The 23,566-nt window shown below is 42.1% G+C and overlaps 1 protein-coding gene across 1 annotated transcript in view; it reads right to left on the bottom strand.

Moving 5' to 3' along the window:
* The window catches only part of LOC109919804 (EF-hand calcium-binding domain-containing protein 4A-like), a 100,480-nt gene that overhangs the window by 50,663 nt on the left and 26,251 nt on the right, over nucleotides 1–23,566 (bottom strand). The window contains exon 2 of the mRNA XM_048607096.1: nucleotides 17,968–18,219. Coding sequence (XP_048463053.1) covers nucleotides 17,968–18,168 — 201 coding nt within the window. The 5' untranslated portion in view covers nucleotides 18,169–18,219. The remainder of the gene's footprint in view (nucleotides 1–17,967; nucleotides 18,220–23,566) is intronic.

Genomic DNA, 23,566 nt, shown 5'->3' with positions numbered 1-23,566 from the left:
CAAAGTTGCTGGAAAAGCTCAGCAGGTCTGGCAGCATCTGTGGAGGAGAAAACAGAGTTAACGTTTCGAGACTGGTGACCCTTCCTCAGAACTGATGGTGGCTGGGAAAACGTCAGTTTATATGCAGAAAATAGGGAGGTGGGTGGGTTTGGGAGTAAATGATAAGATAGAGCCCAAAGAGAGAGAAAGACAGTTGGACAGACAAAGGAGTTGCTAACGATCAGGCTGGGAGGGTGAATAGTTGTTAATGGGGACTGTTAGTGACTAACAACACGGGGGGTGTAATTGCAGGCTATGTGGTAACAAGGTCTGGTGTGTGGGGTGGGGGGCTGGGACATGGGAGAGTTTAGGGCCTAAAATTATTGAACTCAATATTGAGTCCGGAGGGCTGTAGGGTCCCCAAGCAGAAAATGAGGTGTTGTTCCTCCAGCTTGCGCTGGGCTTCACTGGAACACTGTAGCAAGCCGGAGAGAGAGATGTTGGCCAGGGAGCAAGGTGGTGCATTGAAGTGGCAGGCAACAGGTAGTTCAGGGTCTTTTTTGCGAGCAAAACGTAGATAGATGTTCTGCGAAGTGGTCGCCAAGTCTACGCTTCGTTTCCCCAATGTAGAGGAGACAACATTGTGAGCAGCGAATGCAGTAGACTAGATTCTTGGAAGTGCAGGTGAAGTGTTGCTTCACCTGGAAGGTATGTTTGGGCCCTTGGATACTGGGGAGGGAGGAGAAAAATGTGCAGGTGTTGCACCTTCACCGGTTACCGGGGAAGGTGCCGTAGGGCTGTGGGGAGGTGTTGGGGGTGAAGGAAGTATGGACCAGAGTGTCCTGGAGGGAACAGTCCCTACAGAAGGCGGACAAAGAAGGGGAGGGGAATATGTGTCTGGTGGTGGCATCTTGCTGGAAGTGGCGGAAATGGCGTCTGATGATCTTCTGGATGTGGATGCTGGTGGGATGGTAGGTGAGGATAAGGGGAACCCTATCGCTGTTGCGGGAGGGAAGAGAAGGGGGGAGGGCAGAAGTGTGGGAGATGGGTCGGACCCGATTGAGGGCCCTGTCAACAACGGAGCTGGGGAATCCTCAGTTGAGGAAGAATGTAGACATTTCGGAGGCTCCCTTGTCGAAGTTGGCCTCATCTGAACATATGCGACGGAGACAGAGGAACTGAGAGAATGGAATGGATAGCAACTCCTTTGTCTGTCCAACTGTCTTTCTCTCTCTTTGGGCTCTATCTTATCATTTACTCCCTACCCCACCCACCTCCCTATTTTCTGCATATAAACTGATGTTTTCCCAGCCACCATCAGTTCTGAGGAAGGGTCACTGGACCCGAAACGTTAACTCTGTTTTCTCCTCCACAGATGCTGCCAGACCTGCTGAGCTTTTCCAGCAACTTTGTTTTTGTTCCTGATTTACAGCATCCGCAGTTCTTTTGGTTTTTATATGGTAAATCAGATTTTTTTAATAAAAAAAAAACAAATGTTAGTTCTCACGGGTTTTACATTCCAGATTTGGTAATGAATTTTAAATTCCACTGGCTGAGGTGACAGGATTTGAACCCATGTTCTGCCAGATCATTAGCTTGGACTTTCATACTACTACTTCAGTAACATTATCGCAACGCTAGTATCTACGCTCAAATGGTCCAGAGTTGCAGGTCTGGAGAACAGAAGACAGAAAGGGCTAAAGTTATAGAAGGATCTGAAAGGAAGTATAACAACTTTAATAATCAGCTCATTGCTTGAGCAGAAGCCACTATAGGTCAACAGGCGCACAGATGATAGGGAAACAGGATTAAGTGCAATAAAGATGAAGGCTGTAGAGTTTTTGCTGAAGTTTATAGAAAGTAGAATTGGAAGGTCAGCCAAGTGATTTGGAATAGTAAAGTCTAAGGAATAAGAAAAGTGTGGTGAGCATTTAAGCAGATGAGCCCAAGGCAGGCGCAAAGTTATGGAAATGGAATAGATGGTCTTGGTGATGGCATGGACATATGTTTGGAACCACATCTTGGAGTCAATTATAAAAGAGCACATTTGCAAATAGTCTGGAGTAGTATTCAAATATTGCTAGGGAGAGAGATGGAGCTGGGAGCTAGAGAATGGAGTTTGGCATATGGAACCAAAACAGAACAGCTTTGATCTTTCTGACAATAAATTGGAGGACTGGATGTCAGACAAGCATACAGTGATGATTTGGGGGGGTGGGGGGAAGGAAAAAAAAAAAAAAAAAAAGAGGTGGTCGTGAGGCAGACTGATATTTGTGAAAACAGAACAGTTTTTGGATGATGTTGCTAAGGAGCAGCATGTAGATGAGAAAACAGAGGGGACAAAGGATAGACCTACGTTTCAGTACTGAACATCAAATTTTTGAAAATAAAACGCATTAAACAGTGCACCCAAAAAGCAAGTTCTGTGGATTATAATTTAGCTTCCAATCAAGTCAAGAGTTCTACAGATACTAGCTTCCTACCTTGTTGTGCTCTGCAAAACAAGCTTCAAAATGGCCTGAATTTCCCATAGTGTTACTGTGGGAAAAGCTACCTGACAAGAGAGTTCAAGTTAGAATGTTTTCTGTCACCCCACACCAGAAATAGGAGATCCAACCTCTAGCCCATGCCCATTCAGCCTGCAAGTTGCTTTAAATTTTCCTTCCCGAATTTTATTGGTTAGTCAGGGACAGGGCCCTGCTTGGAAACTGCCCCATACAACCAATCACACTTGCAGCCTTTAACAATGTTGTCTCTGTGCAACATTTCTCTTGGCTTAGCCAATGATGTGTCATCATTAATTCAGGTTCACCATGAGTAATACCTTGAACTACTTGTTTCACCTGCTAAAGCAGTGATTAATTAATTTTGATACATTAATTCTCAGAATGGCATTGCATGTCATTTCTGCAAAAGCCAATAATAATTACAAATTCCATTCTACTGTATAGCAGGTTAAAATATGGCATTCCATGCTAACTAATTTCATTTCACGCCCATCGTGGAATTATATTTGATGGGAAGCAGCATTGATTCAACTGGAGGATTTATAAGCAGCAGTAACATGAAGGATTTCCTGGAACCAATTCAACATCAAATCTATATGCAACATAATTGAATTAAAAAGCTGCACCTTGATTTTAAAATGTTTTGCAGAGCCTTCACATTCTCTGCAAGGAAGGCAAAGCTCCCTTTAGTGAATCAGTGTTTGTTATTGTCAATGTATTCAGCGCTCCATAAACCCTAGACTGTCAGAACTCATTAGGTGGATTTCAGAATATCTTTACGCTGCTGGACATTTATAATTTCATTCGAACTTTAGCTTGTGATTATTTTCACATCAGATATCACTGTAGTCTTACAATGCTGCGTCATATTTAATCTTTCTTCAAGGACTTGACATTTTGAAGAATTATGGAAAAATGGATTATTTCAAGTGTTGTGGAAATATCTTTAAAAGGAATTTGCTGAAGGGTCACTATGAACTTGAGAGATGTTTAAAAAGAAAAGGCTACTTAGAAATTACAAGACTGGCAATAACTGCTTGCTTTGCTGTTGACCCCAGCTGGGGCTGTTTGAACAGTGACCGGCTTAGAGAGATCTTTCATTTTCATCCGGTCTTTAGTTAAGGGACAAGAAAGTTGTGAGGAAGGGTTGCTCAGCTGATCTCTCCTATTTCTGAAAAGAAAACTCTCTTGCAGATTTCAGAATGAAGCACACTTGTTCTTCTGAAAGAAGAATTGTAGGAATTTCTCAATATTGTATTTCTGAGCAAGTTGTGACCAAGGCTCCAGAGACAACTAGACTGTAACTAGTGCTTGGTCATATGTACAGGTAGACATGAAATTGCTGGGCTAGCAATGTCTACAGTACAGAACATCTGCGACATCGAAAATGGATTGTATTTACACTCCAACATTATTGACTGCGCACATGGAATTGCTGAACGGTTTTGTGCAAACATTTTATATTCACAGGTTTTTGTCTTGGCTTTCCACATTATCAGACACACGATTTTTTTGATAATTCACAGGCATAGAAGATTGACTCTGGCCTCAGTCACCTGTTTTGAGGCCAAATAATTTGATTTTTTGCAAATACTTCAAGCAGTGTGATGACATTGATGTCTCCACAAGACCAATAGTGTGAAATGTGTGTTCTCCACACTGACGCATCATGTACATCATGGGATTCTGCTTTGTTGATTATTTTAAGTACACGCCTCTAGCAGAATGTCAATGATCTCATAGCACGAGTACAGTATGTACAGTTGGTTCAGTGCACAGCTTTGCAACTGCAACAACCTTTGCTCTTGTACACTGCCTCTGCCAGTAGCCTTTTCTGCCATGCGCTTTACAACACTTACTGAAAGCTTGGTCTTTCCTTGGTGTGCGTAGGAGGATATACTGGCTATACCTTCAACATGTTGTCCTTTGTCTTGGTTCTCTAGTGATTGTGTCTCCATTGAAGTTGTGCTTAGGACCTGTCAACCTGCAAGGATTGTGTTTTACATCCTTCCTTCAGTAGCTCTTTGGCCTTATACTCTTCAGTTTGGTTCATCAAATCTTTTTAGAAAGATTGCATTGACCTACATGGAGGTATTAACTCAACAATTCCGTTCCCTAGCTCCCCATCGGAAAAAAAAAATCACAATGAGCTCTATTCTGCTCACAAAGTGGATTATAGATTCTGTAGTCTTCTGCCTAAACGGCAAAATACTAGTCAATGAATAAGAAGATTTAATCTGACTGTGCACTGGTCTTCCAATGCAGTCCATATCTTTTGGAATCTTTTAATGTTTCAGCTGTTAATCCTGATGTGTTAAGTCTGCGTAAAGTTTTATTCTCAAGCTTAAGATAGCTTGTTTTGCTGCATTAGACACACCAGAATCTAGAAACCATAGCTTTGACCTCTGCTTTAAACATTTTAAATTTGGTTCGGAAATCTGCTGTAATACATTTTGTAAATATCAAGAATTTGATATATACTCCACTACGCAGACCATATAGCTTGGTTCTGTTGTTACATATTTTGTCTCCAAGAAATGCAGTCTTTTACTAATTTACTAAGGGGAAAGTTAGGATACAAAAAATGCTACAATCAGCTCGTAAGAGTATCCATAAATATTTGCAAAAAAAAACAAACAGATTTAACAGCATGAGCATTGTTCTTATAGAAAAGGAGCCTAGAGGACTAATAATGAATAAGAAAGAAAGATGGTAAATTAATTGAATATGCATTTTGCATCAGGTCTTCAAAGTAGAGGATACAAATAACATGCTAATAAATCAGGAAATGGAAGGGAGGGAGGGAGGAACTCAGGAAAATCACAAATTACCAGAGAAGTGGTATTGAGTCAGTTGTTGGAGCTACAGGCTGAAAAGTTCTTGGGTCCCGATAGACTTCACCTTATGGTCTTAAAAGAGTTGCATACTGAAACAGTTGATGTATTGGTTTCAAATTTTCCAAAACTCTTGTTTCAGAGAAGGTACCACTAAATTGAAAGCTAATGAAGCTAATTCCTTAATTTAGAAATGGAGGACAGAGACAGAAAGGAAGACACTACAAGCTTGTTAGCTTAATATCTGTCACAAGAAAATTGTTAGAATCTATTGCTAAATAGGTTATAGCAAGGCACTTAGATAACTTTAAGGTAATCAGTCTGTGTTAACATGGGTCTTGTGAAAGGGAAATCATGTTTGATCAATCTGTTGGAGTGTTTTGAGCTAGTAGCACATGCTGCAGATAGAGGGAAACAGGTGGATTGACTGGGCATAGATTTCCAGAAGACATACGTACCACACAGATTATTGTGGAATATAAAAGCTCACGCTCTAGGGTATAGCATATCGGCGTAGATTAACTGGCTAACAGGAAGCAGGGAATAAGCATAAAATCAGTCCTTTTCCAGATAAGATGTAGCCAGTGGTGTGACACAATAATTGTTTACAATTCATATAAATGACTTGGATAGAGGAACAGAAAGTATGGTTACCAAGTTTGCTTCTGACACAAAAGGTAGGTAAGAAAATAAGTTGTAAAAAAAAACACATAAAAAGGATACAACAGAGGGATATAGATGGGTCAAATTAGTGGGCAAAGATCTGGCAAATCTGGAACAGAAGGTGGGAAAATGTGAGTGTCAATTTTGACACAAAGAATAAGGTAGAAATATTATCTAAATGGCAAGAGACAGCAAAGCTCCGAAATGCTGAGAGATCTGGGTGTCCAAGTACATAATTGGCAAAAAGGTAGTATGCAGGTCTGACAAGTAATTCGGAAATCTATCAGAATGGTATCATTTATTGTAAAGGAAAATGAATACAAGATATGGAGGTCATGCTTCATTTATACAGGGCATCGGTAAGATCACATGTTGAGGACTCTCCACAGTATTGGTCATCTTATTGAAAGGAAAGATATACATGAGTTGGAAGTAGTTTAGCAAAGCTTTACAATACCAATACCTGGAATAAATGGGTTGAGTAAATGTTGGACAGGCTACCCTTGAATCCAGTGGTAGTTAGATGAGCTAGAGGCAACTCAATTGAAACGTAAGATCCTGAGAGTTCTTGTCAGGGTATGTGTGGATAGAATGTTTCCTATTTTTTGAAAAGGAGAATCTAGACCTAGGGATCACTTAAATAAAAAAGTCAGGGTATATCTCTGTAAAACAGATGAGGTGAAACTTCTACTGAGGTTTATCATTCTTTAGAACACACTTTCTGAAGAAGTGGTGGAAGCAGAAGCCCTCAATCTTTTGAGGCAGAGGTAGAGAGATTCTTGTAAAGGGAAGGGAGTGAAAGGTTATCAGAGGCAGCTGGGAATGTGGATTTGACGTTACAGTCACATCAGCCATGATGGAGCAAGGCTCGAGGGGCTGAATAGCCTGCTCCTTGTTAATATGATTGCACGTTCGCATTTCTAAATAATACAAACAGAAGAGGACCGAAAACCTATTCTGCAGGATGCCACTGATCAGCCTGAGTTTTCCATTTCACATCGCATTCTCCCTGAATGGCAAGTAACTAAGGCCAAAAATACATAGCCAATACTTTTTTATTAACTTTCTGAATATATGGAACAATGCCACTTTTAATGCTTTTGCAACAAGACCTTTTGACTGCATTAGAATGCCTTAAACTCTCCATGTAATTTTCATACTGATCGGTGGCTTAAAACCCCATCATCTTTGAATTGAAATAGATAGACTTATCCCTACAGACCATGAGTTATACAGTTGGTGAGACAGTGGCTGTACTCTCTGCCTTGCTTGTTTCCATTGATGCTTTATGCGTGTAACTTCTTTGTTATCTGTCAGGGTAGCAATTTGAGATTTTGTTCAGTGACAAAAGCACAGCACAATCTGGCAATGTACAATTTCCTTTGGAGAAAATTATAAATAAGTGCAGAGGCTTCCAGGGAGTTGCAGACCAGATAATTCATAAACCTGTTTAAAGAAGGCTGACTGTAGGGGGAAAAAAAAAGCAATCTTACTAGGGAAATTGATCATTCTAAGAAGAATTGTTATAAGCAGTCTCTGGAGCAGGAGAGCCAAAAAGGGTTTTGAAGCTGGTAAAATACAACAAAAATGAAAACCTGCAGGTAGCTTTTGTGTGGTTGAGCAGAAGGGTCAGTCATTACTGGCCTGAACTATGCTCTTAGTAGTAAAGGAATTGCTCTCACTGTTTCCCTTGCATACAGTTTCCCAAATACATCTCAACTTTCTCAGCAAGCACTTCCACTAATCGGGCATATGCTCCAGTACAGCACCCTCTTCAGGGGATCTGTGGGTACCGTAAGCTGGAAAAAGACTATTCAGAAAAAATTGAGACATCCGGATTAATTTAATGGAGAGAGAGCTCAATTAGGAGGAAAAAAAATAACTCTGGAATGTTAATTTCCTGAGGCAATTAGATTCCATACTTGATAAATTACACTTGGGCCCTGAAAACAATAATGTGTATTTTCACGTGTAATCATCATTTGTTACTCCATTAAAAACCATTGCGGCTGATCACACAAGCCTCGACTTTGGTTCTGCCCTAAATGTGGCTTAGCAATGCTCCATAAGGTCATGTAAAGACATGACAGGTTTAATTGATAAGGACTGCAAAAGTGCCCCCAGTGGAGGAGCATGGGTAGCTGAACAACAATTTCTAGACTCCATGTTTAAAGCATGCATGACAGTGGTTAATGCAAGATTTACATCTATAACAATGGCAAGCACTGATAAAATCCAGGCCATTGGCTCGAACGTCAGATTCAACTCGAACCGTGAAGTCAGAAGTAAATGCTGCCAACTGACCTCCGTCGACACACCTATTCACCAAATCTTAGGTTCAGCACACAATTTGTCATGATACCTGGAGCAACTCAAAACATTGTATGGGTATTCAAGCAGCACTTGCGTAACAATAGTACCAGCAGTGTGTACAATCTACAAGACGTACAACAAAAATCCAAAGCTCCTTATATTGCACCTTCCAAACCAATGACTACTAGCATCTGGAAGGACAGGAACAGCACTCTTGCAGTCCTTGGAAGCACCACCAACTGCAAAATTCCCCTTCAAGCCACTCACCATCCTATAGCTGTACATTCACTGTTGCTGGGTAAAAATTCTGGAAGGTCCTTCTTCCAGAGGTCAGATGAAAGTATCTTAACATTTGACACAGAGTGGGGCATTGAGAAGCCAGAACAAAACTAAAGTCAACGTGAATCAAGGGAGAACACTTCACTGGTTAGAGTCATAACCAGCACAAAGATGGTTGTGGTTGTTGGAGATATGTCAACTCTGCTCCAGGACCTTAATGTGGTAGGTCATCAGGATGCTAGGTCAAACCACCTTCCGCTGCTTCATCAATAACCTCCCCTCCATCATAAAAAAAAGGTCAGAAGTAGGATGTTCACAGAGACTGGACAGTGTTCAGCACCACTCAGGACTTCACAAATGCTGAAACAGATGGTCTATATGCAGCAAGACCCGAACCACTTTCAGGTTTGGGCTGGAAAGTGGCCAGCAACATTTGGACCACACAAGCACCAGGCAATGACCATCTCAAACTATACACACACAGTCTGATCATCACCACTTGCAATTCAATGGCATTACCATACCCCACTATCAACATCTTAGTATTGACTAAAAACTGAACTGGAGCAACCATATAAATGCTGTGGTTACAAGAACAGGTCAGAGGCTGGTAATCCTGCAGAGAGAAGCTCCCATCAACTAATTACCAAATCTTGACTTGTGCCTAGAGATGACAGACAAGAGAGTTTAAATACTTGCCACTTTCCTGGATGAGTACAGCTCTAAAAATACTGCAGAAGATCATCTAGGACCAAGCAACTGCTTGAGCAGCACCACATCCATCACCTTCAACATTCACTTTGTGAAGTAATCTCAAGTGATAGATCACTCTGTCAGCTTTAAAACATTCGTCCTATGCCCACTATCCACACTTCCTCCTGTACCAGACTGTGTAAGGTTCCTTACCGTCCACTGTGCATGCCAACCACTGCCCACACCATTTCACTCCAGACACACAAACAAACAAAACAATCATTGCTCCTCCTAAAGTGCCAAACCACTTGCAGTTTTTGCTCTCAACCATACAGTGTGAAAATGGCATCCCTGAAATGACTGGCTTCATGTGACTTTCTCGACAACTGCACTACTAAGTCACATGGGATTCATGCAGAAAAATCAGAATGTACCACTTGCAAGCTGTTGTTGACACTCATTATCTTGGCCAAACTACATGTCACACCTCCTTCATGTGATTATTCAAAGTCATTGGGTTAACTAAGGTTTGAAAGGTCCAATAACATGCATTAAGCAGTGCAACTAACCAAGCAAATCGGGAATTTAGTCAAAAACAAAACATTTTAAGTGACTTACAATAGAAAAAGTGTAAGCGAAAGATAGATATAAAAGCAAATAGAAGAAAGGAGATTTCTAGTGCTGCTAAAAATAATTTGAAGTGGCTCTAGCTGAAATAATTTGTATGTAAATACCAAGCTAATTCAAAATGCATGAAACTTCAAAGCTATATTGCTCCATTCAGTGACCTCTGTACAATAAATTCAAAACAAGACAGTCCTTTCTCATGCACATAAATGGTGGAGTGTTCTGCCCAATACAACTAACCTTTCTGAATGCATACACATTATTTCCAAATTAGTCTAATAAAAAGACTATTCAAATAGGAAAATGGAATTAGATCACATTGATTTTTTAAAAAAAAGATGTTTTTGTCTCATCTTTTACCACTGCAGGAAAACATACATTATTTCATGGTCAAAATAGAATTTGCAAAATAACTTAAGTGCATTGTCAACTGCACAAAATTGCACAAAATCCAATTTTCTTTCCTCTCAAGATCTCCCCTTCAAGATTACTTCTCCACTTTCACTAGCCCCTTTGTTAAATGATGCAGTCACAGAAGTAACTTTTTGCTGGTATTGATGTAAAAAGGGTATTTTGACTCACACAGAACCACAATATTAAAACACCACATGAGAAAAGCAATATGTTAGATACCACATTATTTAAATTAGCACAAGACAACAGGCATAAAAAACAACTCTCCTGATAGCAAAAAGCCATCAACCAATATATGCTTTCACAGATTAGCCAGATCACAGCTAATGCATTTCCATCACACATTCACAAAGTTTGAATATTTTAAACAGATAATTACTATCTATTTTACTGCACCTCAGATCTCATCTGTGGTAGTTACTATAATGGTATTCATGACAATCTTCCCCATAGAGTAACTCTTAAACATATGCAGCATTAAGCTTGAGAAACCTCATTCATTTGCAATTACTTCATTCCCTTAGTGATTGAATGCTTATCCAGTACTAGTTAGTGCTGTTAGCCTCTTTCTCTCTTCAAACCCACATTTGGCCTGCCCATTCCAACCCAACTACTTCGTGGCTGTCTATCTGCTTTGCCACATTGTCTCCATCCAGTCCTTTTTCAGAATCCCTCTTGGCCCAGCCCGATCTATTCAAGAACCAGTAGGCAGACACCACCTCCATAAAAAAAGAAGTGTCCCTACACTTTCAGCTTCCACCCCATCTCAGCCCCAACATCAGCAGCTGGATTATGGCTCCTCCCCTTTCAGTCTCAGAAAAATGGCAGCTGATTTGCAGACCAAGTGTCGTTGGGCCTCCGCACTCCCAGAACCTTGGCCCTCCAGCCTGCTACCCCTGCCAGTTTCCTCACTGTGACGCTTAATTACTTCCACATTTGGTACTGATAGGCTGCAAGCACAAGAATTGTTCCAGTTCATTAGGGATTCACCGGCCACCTTCGTGCACTTAGAAGTGAGAAGGTAAGAGGCAGATGCTGAATGTCCTACACTTGCACAGGAAGGTGCTGTGGACGTGAAAGGAGTGTTGGGGGTGGTTAAAGAGCTGATCAGGATGTCAGATGGGACAATTGCTTCGGAATGCCGGTAGGGAATGGGCAGGAGATTACGTATTTGCTGGTGGCAGAAATGGAATCTGTTCTGATCTTCCTTCCCTTTTCTCAACCAAAAATTCCCCCAATGTGGTTCACATGGAACTCTGCCATGTCCTTTCCATTCCAGTGCCCTCTCCCAGAACCACGGAGTCCTCACGGTACACCCCACCAACATCTACATTCAATAGATCGGCCTCTCCCATTTCCACCACCTCCAGTGTGTTGATGGATATTGGAGAGTGATATTGGAGTCTATACTGGTCAGGATAGATAACCAAAGTGGATCACCAAAGCAAAGCAATTAAAAATTCTTGTTATTTATCCTTCACTTTCTACCCTCAGACTCTGCACTAAACATATACTTATCCAGTGATTTTTACTCCAACCCAGCTCCTCTTTCTTTCTCCCTTGTCTTCCCCATTCTCCCTGATTCTCTCCCATCACCACAGAAACTTTTCTAACCATACTCACAGCCTCCTTCTTCACCTCTCAAAGTCTTCATCATTCGTGCCCACCCCTTTTCCTCCATTTCTATCATCAGTATCTTTGACCTCTTACAGCATGATGACAGAGCACCCACAAACTGCACCATAACAGGGACCTGACTGGATCCTCATCTGAATGGGGCAGGAAAACAGAATGATTTTACTTCTCCCTTTCTGTACCTTCTAATTACATTAAAAAAAAATTAAATGGTCGCTAAATCTAAATTATGGCCACTCTGGCTACAAGAGCAGGTCAGAGGCTAGGAATCCTGCAGCAAGCTCCCGACCAATAATCCTTCTAATATTTTTTCACTGCACAGACCTCAATGTGCATGCCTTCTGAAATATGTTGGTGTGTGGATCAGCGTGCACGGAGCTTCGGAACAGATGTGTGGCTTACAGGGAACTTTGCTCCTGGCTCCCCAAAGCCTGCCCATCATCTACAAGGCACCAGCCAGGGGGCTGATGGCATCCCCTCCAGTTACCTGGAGGAGTGCAACTTCACCAACGCTCAGGAATCTCGACCCCATCCATGGCAAAGCAATCCGATTTACTGGTATCCCATCCACTGCCGTCAACTTCCACTCCCATTACTGCCTTGTGCGTTGGTGGTAATGTGCGCCATCTATAAGACACATTGCAGCATCTCACCGGGGCTTCTGTGACAGTACCTACCAAACCAAAGAGCTCTCCCAGCTAAAACACAGCAGATGCACAGGGCCACTTCCCACCCTATCCATACACCTGGAACTATAAAATCGCTGTTCCTTCAGCGTCATGGGATCAAAAGTCTATAACTACCTCCCTAACAGCATTTTGAGTCCACTTACAGCACAAGCACCAAAACTGTTCAAGGCGGCAGCTCATGACCACCTCCTCCAGGGCAATTCAGGATGAGCAACAGATGCTGGCCTAGGGTAAAAATAGCTACATCCCATGAACAAATTGTTAAAAATTGTAAGAAAAAGTAGAACAAACCAGGAGAACACAGCCTGAATAGTCACGGCTCACTAGTTATTACAAAATGGTTAATATCTGGCAGCTACCCAGAGTGGACTGGAAGCAAATGCTTTCAGGGTTAGAAAAGAAAAGAAGAAAAAAGAAAGAAAAAAAAAAAGACAAAGAAACAAAGATTGGTGTCAAAATAGTGGACTGCATTCAAGAAGGTACAGCGCCAATGTGTTCCAATTTAAAAAAAGTGTGGGAGCAAATGCTGTTCTTTGAAAGTGTGGCCATGGCAATATTGTTGACTGCCTCAGGGGGCTGACAAACCTGGGTCAACTGCCTTAACATGATAGGACTCAGGTTCAATCAAAGAAAAAAATCAGCCATGAGCTTACTGAATACCACAGCAGGCAGAAGAGGTCAAGTGGACTACACCTGCTCCTAATTCGTACATTCACACATCACTATACATCTCACCCTCGAGTGCTGTCTCCTTCTGACACCAGAGACCATGTTTAGGTGAAGTTTAAGGGCAGCACGGTGGCTCAGTGGTTAGCACTGCTGCCTCACAGCACCAGGGACCCAGGTTCGATTCTAGCCTCGGGCGACTGTCTGTGTGGAGTTGCACATTCTCTCCGTGTCTGTGTGGGTTTCCTCCGGGTGCTCCGGTTTCCTCCCACAGTCCAAAGATGTGCAGCAGAGGTGGATTGGCCATGCTAAATTGCCCATAGCGCCCAGGGATGTTTAGGTTAGGTGGGTTAGACATGGGAAATACAGGGTTAGGGGAATGGGTCTGGGTGGGATTCTCTTCAGAGTGGCGGTAAGGACTTGTTGGGCCAAATGGCCTGTTTCCATACTGTAGGGATTCTATGAAGGACAGGAAGTTCTACATTATTCACACCCCCAAGCCAGATGGAAGGCAACAGTCTTCCAGGAAAATCAGCTGTTAAGCTGAAGAGGTAGTCAGTCCATTAGTCAAGAGCAACTAGGGACGGGGAATAATTGCTGATCCAGCCAGCAATGCCCAAATCCCAGGAGTAAATAAAGCAAAAAAAAAACAATACAGCTAACCCTGGAGGTCAAGGGATATGTTGGATAATAAAAAGGGAGGCTTATGGCAGATAACCAAGGGATAAAAACAGCAGAGGAGTACAGAATGTACGAGTGGGAACTTGGAAAGGAAAGGGAAGGCAAAAAAAAGGATAATGGCAGGTAAACTAAAAAAGGTTGTTCCTAAGTTATTTTACAAGTACATTATGGGAAAAAGGATAACTGTAGAAAGAGTAGGGCATAATTTTTGCGTGGAGCCGGAAGATGTGGGAGAGTTCTAATAAATCCTTTGTGTCAGTGTTCATCTGTCAGAGGGATGATGTGGGCATAGAAATCAGGGAGAGGGACTAGGATACGATTAAAGAAATTAACAGACAGTGGTTTCTCAGGCTCAAAAGTAGATAAAGCCAAGTGTTGAGTGAGTCAAGGGAGGAAATAGCAGAGGCAATGGCAATAATTTTCAATTCCTCTGGCCACATGAGAGATATCGAGAGGACTGGAGGACACCCACAATGTGGTACCATTATTCAAGAAACTACAGGCCAGTCAGTTTAACCTCTGTGGTGAGGAAACTATTGGAAGCAATTCCGAGGGACAGAATTAATCTGCATTTGAAGCAACGATTAATCCAGGAAAGTCAGCGTGGATTTGTTAAGGTTGGGGAGGGGGGAAAAGAGTGGCGTGGTCATATCTGACCAAATTGATTGAATTTTGAGTGGAGGTGACCACATGTGTAGATAAGGGCAATGTTTTGATGTAGCCTACTCGGGATTTCAGCGAGCCTTCTGTGGAGATCCCACGAGGGAGACTGACAGAGAATGTAAGAGCCAATGGAATCCAAGCCAAGTTGGCAAATTGGATTCAGAATTGCCCGAGTGGCAAGAAGCAGAGGTTGGTGGTTAAGGGATGTTTTTGTGATTTGAGGTCTGTGTTTGATGGGCTTCTATAGAGGTCAGTGCTGGTGCCTTCCTTTTTCTGGCATATATAAATGACTTAGACTCGATTGGGGGTGGGGGTGGGGGGTAGTTGATCAGTAAGTTCATAGTGGATACATAAATTGGTGGGGCAGTAAATAGGAGGGATAGTCTTAGAGTACCGGAAAATATTGACCAGCCAGTCAGATGTACTGATCACTGGCAAACGGAATTCAATCCAGATTAAGTGTGAGGTGATGCGTTTAGACAGGACAAAACCATTTAGGCAAGCAAATTCATGATGAACAGTAGGAACCCAGGAAGCACAAGAGTTAGAGGGACCTTGGTGTGTACGTCCACAGGTTGCATAAAAGGTCGACAAAGTGAGAGAGATTTTAAGAGCACAGAGGTTATACTGGAGCTTTCTAAAACATCAGGTAGGTCACAGCTAGAGTACTGTGTGCACTGTTGGAATCCACATTCTAGGATAGACGTGATAGCACTCAAGAAGGCACAGAGGAGATTTACCAGGATGTGGCCTGGGCTAGAGTTTTAGTTATGAAGAGAGATTGGACAGACTGGGGCTGTTTTCCTTGGAGCAGTGAGACTCGGTTTGTTGGGGGGGGGGGGGGGGTGGGGAGTATGACTGGAGATGTGTAGTAGTAGACTGAGATAGAGATAGTGTAGACAGGAAAAATAATTTTCCCCTTGGTGAAAGGATCAATGACCAGGGCCACAGATTTAAGGTAAGGGGCAGGAGGTTTAGAGGGGACATGTGGAAAAATATTTCACCTGGAGCATGGTGGGAATCCAGAACTCTCTGCCTCAAAAAAGTATAGGAAAAGCAGAAACCCTCATAACATTTTATTAGTATTTAGATGTGCACTTGTGATGGCAAGGCATACAAGGCTATGGGCCAATTGCTGTAAAATGGGATAAGAAGAATAGTTAAATGCTTGTTTTGAACACTGCAAACACAATGGGCCAAAAGGGCCTTTTTCTGTGCTGGAGACGTCTATGACACTAGGTCTCAACTCTATTACAATTTGCTCGGTAATCTAATGCAGAAAATATCTCCAGTTTCGGCTGCTTTTAGTCTTTGCTTTTATTATAAAAGATAAGACCTTTCTACACCTGGATCTTTTGATTTATCAAATTACTTCATAATGTATGTAACATTAGATCAGCTGATGTAACTCAGTTTGTCATCCAGATGCTAAATTATTCTCATTGGCAGTTCAAGAGCACGGTACAATACCACGTAAAGATGTTCCTACATTATAGGGAGAAGTTATTATTTAATCTCTTTAAGGAATTTATTTCCCAACCTTTTACTAAGTTACACTTTCAGACTAACTGGTTTTCTGATCAACAGATGCTCGAAGTCAAGTGTCTTCAAAGCCTTGACTTCAGCACAGTGGGTCACTGGTTAGCACTGTTGCTTCACAGCACCAGGGACCCTAGTTCGATTACAGCCTTGGGTGACCATGTGGCGTTTACCAATTCTCCCTGTGTCCACGCAGATTTCCTCCGGGTGCTCCAGTTTCTTCCCACAGTTTCTTCCCCTTCTCCTCTTTGTAGGGGTAAGGTGAACTGGCTGTGCTACATTGCCCATAGCGTCCAGGCAAGGTGGATTAGCCATGGGGAATACTGGGTTTATTAGGGATAGAATAGCAGGGTGGGGTCTGGGTGGGATGCTCTTCAGAGAGTTGGTGTGGGCCGAATGGCCTACTCCCACACTGTAGGGATTCTATGACACTATAATAGTCAGTGGCTTTCTGGTGTCAGCACATCAAGGTGCTTACAGTCAGTTGTTACACACAAATAGCCCATTAACAATAAATGAGATGCATGACCAGTGAGTCTGCTGCAGTGGTGTGGGTTATGAGATAAATATTAGACATAGCACCAGGATACCTCCTTAGAAAGAAAGATGCATGTCAACCCCAGTGAAGCAGGAAGATAGGGCCTTGACTCAGCAGCTCCTCTACAAGACAACAGTTCCAACAATAGAGATAGTAAGAACTGCTGATGCTGGAGTCTGAGATGACACAGTGAGGAGCTGGAGGAGCACAGCAGGCCAGGCAGCATCAGAAGAGCGGGAAAGCTGATGAAGGGTCCCGACCTGAAACGCCAGCTTTCCTGCTTCTCTGATGTTGCCTGGCCTGCTGTGCTCCTCTAGCTCCTCACTGTGTCATCTAGTTCCAACAAGATAGCACTCAGTCAGTCAGTGAACAGCGTCGCACTGTGTCACAGTGAAGTGGCAGCCTGGAGTCACTACACCCAGATAGATGGTGTCAAAGATTTGCATCTTCTCAGGGACAGGGTCAACCAAACAATAACAACACCCACCACCACCACCACCAACACAGACTGAAATCGAAATTTCTCTCAGATAATGAATGTGGTAACATTGAACAGATGGCATTTTTAGTTTAGGACAGTCACAAATGTAGTATGTAATTTAATGGAGTACAGCGATATCTGAATACAAGTGCTTCCTTAATCCAAAGAAGCCGTGAAAAATTGAAAGGAAAAGAATTCACTTTAAAAACAAGTTTAATATTTATGCAAACCAACACCCATAAACAACAGTATGCTAATGAGCTGCTTTTCTTTTTCAAAAAGAAGCAAAGGGTTGAATATTGTACAGAACAGCAGGGAGAATGCTCCTGTTCTTCAAAATAATGCTATTGGATATTTGATGTCAACCCAAAAACAGAGACATTTAACATCCTATCGCAAATGTGCATTTGTGTAGTGCACCTCTCTCTCAGCACTGGGACTGCCAGGTTCATTATTTTGCCCTTTAAACCTCAGCAATGGGACGTGAAACCACAGCTTTCAACATAGAGACAAGAATGCTACTGACACCTGGCATATAGCACACTGAGATTTCACAACACAAACCGTTCTCTTTCCATGCATCCCCAAACCCGACCAGCCTAACAGTTCGGGAAGAAGAATTCACTGTCATCTTCTCTTGATTCTAACAACAACTGGAGCAGAATGGCTAACATTCACCCAGAAATCATCCATAGATAATATTTGGCATTTTTAAAATCTTAGAATTGATTCGGCAGGGGAATGGAAATACAGAGAAGCTTGCTACCTGCATGTCTCGCTTGGTAATGAAGCCCTTCTCCTCTTTGTCACACAACTGGAAGAGTTCACGGGCCTTTTCGTATGTCTCATGGTGAGTGACGGGTCCACCTGGATTTGTCTTGGTGTCCCTGGTGGACTGTACGGTGTTGGGATCCACTCCTTCTGCAGACCAAACATCAGCCGGGATCTCTCTCTTTCTGTACATCATCTAGTTGATGCTCCAGCCCCACAAACAACACACAGCCCAGTGAGCACACCGCTGTAAAAGGGACAACAATAAAAAGGTGCATATGAGGCTTCTGATATTAAGTAGCATCACTTAGCAACAACCCACTTAGTGCTGATTTGAAGGTTCTGAGCATTGCTGTTAAATCGGTCTTTTCTTTCGTCCAGCAGAGATGGGAAAAGAAAGTGCAGAGAAAGAAACACAAATATAGATTTGTTGGGAACTGGCAGATCAGACTTAGGGAGCTGGCAATCTATATTCTGTGAAGGAAAAGCTACGCATTTGAGCAGTTGGTGAGTTAAAGAACATAGGAAAAGAAGTAGGACATTTAGCCCCTAGAGAATATTATGCTGTATAATTAGATCTTGACCAACCCTTACCCTACTTCTGTCTACCTGCTTCAGTTCTGTTTCAGTCCTTGCCTCAAACTTCTTCAAGCTTGGATTTGATGTTTTCAACTGATATGGCTTTGACAAGATTTCTTTTCGTAGAACAGAGCCCAGAATTTCCACAGCCCTGTCAAGAAATGCTTCCTGACATCAGCCCTGTCCTAATTTTACTGCTACAGAGAGAAATGTGAAAACAGATTATTCTGGAACAGGCAAAGCTAGTAATCATATCCAAAAATCAGGGGAAACCATGACAGAGGGTGAAAATGGGACTAGTTATCTGAGGAAATGGGTTCAAATCTCAATGTGGTAGCTGATGAAAATTAAATTTCTGATTTTATTCATTTTATATTAAGCTAGTAATGGTGACCAAGACATCAATTGTTGTAAAAACTCATCTGGTTCAGTAACTTTTTTTTTTAAGGGAAGGAAATCTACAGTCCTTATCCAGTCTGGCTCACACATGACTTCAGACCCAAGTGAATGTGGTCGACTGTTAAACACCTCCTGAAAAATAGCCAAGTAAGTCATCCAGTTCAAAGGCAATTAGGGATGGACAAAATGCTGGCCTTGCCAGCAATGCACCCACATCCCGTAAAAAGATTAAAGAAAAACAAAATGATCCTACATCCTATAACCAAGGGGAAACCATACAGTACAAACAGTTAATGTTGACAGGATTTATGTACGTGCAATGTTTACATTTGCAAAGTGATGACGCGATTGTGGATTTGTTGTTACCACATCCTAATAACCACTTCTATCCATTACCTTACCCTTTAGACCATAAGTGGTGAAGGGGCTGTTGGGGGGCAGTGTTGGCGAAGAGGATGGAGTCTTATGGGCAGCCATCAATGTGGTGTGCAGATGGTGGGAGCACTGTCACATAAGTTTGGAAGTACATTCTTTCCTTTATTCTCTGCACCCTAAAAAGGTGGTCTATGCCACAATTCCCAATTGCGTACCACACTTCCACAGACCTTTGGTATTAACTTTTAAACCCACGCATCAAACCTAACCATTAAGTCAATTATTAGTTAGATATCCCAATGGTTCTTTAGGCAAGTGTATACACCAGGATATATAGTGTAGACACTAAAGCATGGTTTACCATATCAAAATGGTGGGGAAGTGAAGAGGAATGGGACGGAAAAGTCAGTCAGGATTCTTGTTCCCGACTGCCAGTACCCCTCCTAAAAGATGTGTTTTTGCAAGGTTCTCCACTGGCTGTACATCCTTCCCACCCTTATTGTTCCATTGGAATGGGGCAATGGAAGGTTTATGACATCTCTCAATGTGCAGCCTGACCAAGAGTAAAAAACAATAAAATAAATGACTGCATCTGTGGAGTACAGCAAAAGTTTAAGCTATGAATGTAAGGGGCGGGGGGGAAGGAAAGAGCAGATATTGGACACAGAGCAGATGGATGTAAAAATGAGTCACCGAGCGGGCGAGTGCAAAAAGGGGCAGAGTGACAGGCAGAAAAACAGATGGAAAAAGAAAATGAGAGAGTAAGATAATTGTTTGGAAAGAGACAAAGTCAAAGCTTTGCATCTTACACTCATTCGGCCTGGGACACAATAAACCAAACTCAATGGGAACACCAATTTACATAGCACGAGAACACCATGCTGAGACTGCATGGGGATGTAACACAAACTGTTGGCTGAATTTAATTGGTTCAGATTGACAGCCAGGCAAGTCAGGCTAATGGTCAGTGCACTATCACAGGGAAATGCAGGGGTCAACTTTTTTTTCATTGAGGAAAAGGCAAAGAGTAATTTATGCACAAACTTGTTTTGTCGACAAAGAGCAAGGTACTGTTTGTGAATATATACTTGGCTTTTAGCCACGTCCCATTCCAAGTTTGGATTTCTTGCTTCCCAGTTCTGACGAAGGCAAGACGACAAGCATGAACGTCACATCTCTTCAGGCAGATACAGAACTTGAACAAAAAATACCAGTGCTTTACAACCAAGCAGACCCTCTCTGAAATGTCACTGTTTTAACTAGGCAGCTAAACAAATTTGCATATAGCAAATTCCCCACAAATAACAATAGGATAACAACCAGATAATCTGATTTCAATGACATTGATTAAAGGTAAATAACAGTCAAGAAATCCTCCGCTCTTCTTCAAAATAACAGCGTGAGATTTTTGATATCAGAGGTGGTTTAGGATACTCTATTTATATGTCAGACTTACCAAATTGAGGAACACTTATAGTTGTTAAATGATAAATGCATAAACAACCTAAGGAACAGCTACAAATCCAAAGAAGGTTTTTCCACCAAGCTGGATCTTGCAGGGCCCAGGTTGATGGGAAACTACCAGAGTTTGCTATCAGTGTTCCTCTGTAATTAAGTGCAACAACAGGGCGCCAGGTATGTGCAGACTAGCACGGAAATGCTAAACTTGATGTTTTATCCTCAGGGCTCAAACACAACGCTGCATGGTGCAGCCCAACATTGTTAGAAATCAGTGAGAATTTCAACGTTCCTGCTCGGACATTGTTACTCCCAACCCCTTAAACGGTTACACCTTTAAACAGACTTAACTAGATATCTAATCGCAACCGGATTGACACAAATTCAGAGCCTATCCCAATGTTATACTTGCAGAGTTAATGATTAATTAGTTATTAAGCCAATTCTAAAATGTACTTTTATCTCTTACATTTACCGCGCGGATGTCCCAGTCACTGTTCAAAGTCTGTTTTTCTTTTACAATGACTTTATTTTGTTGCTTTTAGTTTCCCGTTTGTGTATTTGGTGATCTGGTTGGTTTCTTGGCTAACTGAAAAATATCACTGCAGCTCCACAATGGGAATGAATCATAGAATCCCTGCAGTGCGGAAGCAGGCCATTCAGCCCATCACGTCCACATCCACCCTCTGAACAGCATCCCACCCACCTATCCCTGCATTTTCTCCATGCATAATCCACATTGCCTCATCAACCCTGGACGCTTATGGGCAATTTAGCATGGCCAATTCACCTAATCTGCACGTTTTTGGACTGTGGAAGGAAACCCACGCAGACACTGGAAGAATGTCTGTGTGGAGTTTGCAAAGTCACCCGAGGGTAGAATCGAACCCTGTTCCCTGGTGCTGTGTGGCAGTAGTGCTAACCATTGAGCCACCGTGCCGCCCACATTCCCAGTAAAGGACACTGCACGTACCACTGCACCAACCATAGAGGTGACATTCTTGTCAGAGCAATCCTGCAGTGTAATCAAGGACAACCCAGCTTCGCTATTCCTGATTTATGTTTCCACCAATCTTGTCCTTTCGCCTTTTGAAAGCAGACTGACAGTAAACTCCAAAACTTCTATCATTTTGTCCCTTCCTTTTAAAGATAATCATAAAGTGCCAAGCGTACCCAAAAACATTCCAGTAAAACCGAAGCCAGTGGAAAAGAACAAACAATGACAGTCATCCCACAAACATAGGAAGCAGTCATTTCAAATTACATCTAGAAACATTTACCGATTTCATTAATATGAACGAACTGACTGATAATCTGAACACTACCCTCAGAGTAGTGAAGAAGGGTCTAGGCCCGAAACGTCAGCTTTCCTGCTCCTCTGATGCTGCTTGGCATGCTGTGTTCATCCAGCTCTACACCTTGTTATCTCACTACCCTCAGGGATATTCCTTTAAAAAAACCATGGAGCGAGATCAACCTTGGAAGATTTTGTTATAAAACATGTGGTATGTAAAAGGTGGGACATTCAGATATCAAACAACAGAAAAATCTCCCAGATGGCAAACTTTTGTGACTGAGGAAATTAAAATCGTTCAGCAACTCAATCTAAAACAAAGCCATTCAACAACATATATGTAGTGTGAGTCCATGCAGAAAAGTGAAATGCTTATCAACACTGCGCTCACATCTGCCTAAAATTCAGCTATTAAGATTCACAATGGCCATTCTTCCCCTTCACAAAAGGCACGTGTTTATAAAATAAAAGGAAAAAAAAGCCTCCTGAATAAAACCAAGTTAGAAAGGTAGAATCAAATCGGTTTGAAATTCATAAAGGATTTCATTATTAACTCTTGGGAGATGGTGCACTCTGCCAAAGACCCATTTAGAGAGTCGTAGAGTAGAAACACGGAGTATTTTACAGGATGGGTAAACTCCCTTCAGCCCATTGTGTCATCAAACATCCACCTATTCTAATCTCACTTTCCAGCACTTGTCCAATAACCTTGTACGCTATGGCATTTCAATAGTTCATCTAAATGGTTGTTAAATGTCTTTAGGGTTCCCACCTCTACCATCCTTTTAGACAGGGAGTTCCAGATACCCTCAACTCTCAGGGTGACAAAGAATTTACCTAAAATCCCCTCTAAACCTCCTGCCCTTTCCCTAATAATTGGGCCCTTAGTTACGTTTCCTTCTATTCACCCTGTCTTATGTCTCTCAGAATGTTACACACCTCAATCAGATATCCCCTCAGCCTTCTTTGCTCCAAAAGGAAAGTAATCCCAGTCTATTCAGTCTTTCTTCATGGCAGAATCACTCCAATCCAGGCAACAATCCTGGCAAATCTCCTCTGCATCTTCTCCAGTGCATCATATCCTTCCTATAGTGTAGCATCCAAAACTGACACACAGTTCTCCAGCTGTTGCCTAATCCTATAGTATTCACAGCTACCTCATCTTGTCTAATAGAAGGTAAGTATCCCATATGCTTTCTTAAATCAGAAACTAAACTGGACTCACCATATAAATACAGTAGCTACAAGAGCAGGTCAGAGGCTAGGAATATTGCACTGAGTAACCCACATCTGGACTTCCCAAAGCCTGTCCATCATCTACAGGTCAGGAGTGTGATGGAGTACTCCCCACTTGCTTCGATGAGTGCAGTCCCAACAATACTCAAGAAGCTTGACACCATCCAGGACAAAGGAGCTCACTTGATTGGCACTACATCTACAACCATCCACTCCTTCCACCAACGTCTACAAGATGCACTGAAGAAAGATC

This window comes from Rhincodon typus, chromosome 17, assembly GCF_021869965.1.
Source record: "Rhincodon typus isolate 14 chromosome 17, sRhiTyp1.1, whole genome shotgun sequence".
Taxonomy (NCBI): domain Eukaryota; kingdom Metazoa; phylum Chordata; class Chondrichthyes; order Orectolobiformes; family Rhincodontidae; genus Rhincodon; species Rhincodon typus.
This window is presented reverse-complemented; position numbering and strand designations above follow the sequence as displayed.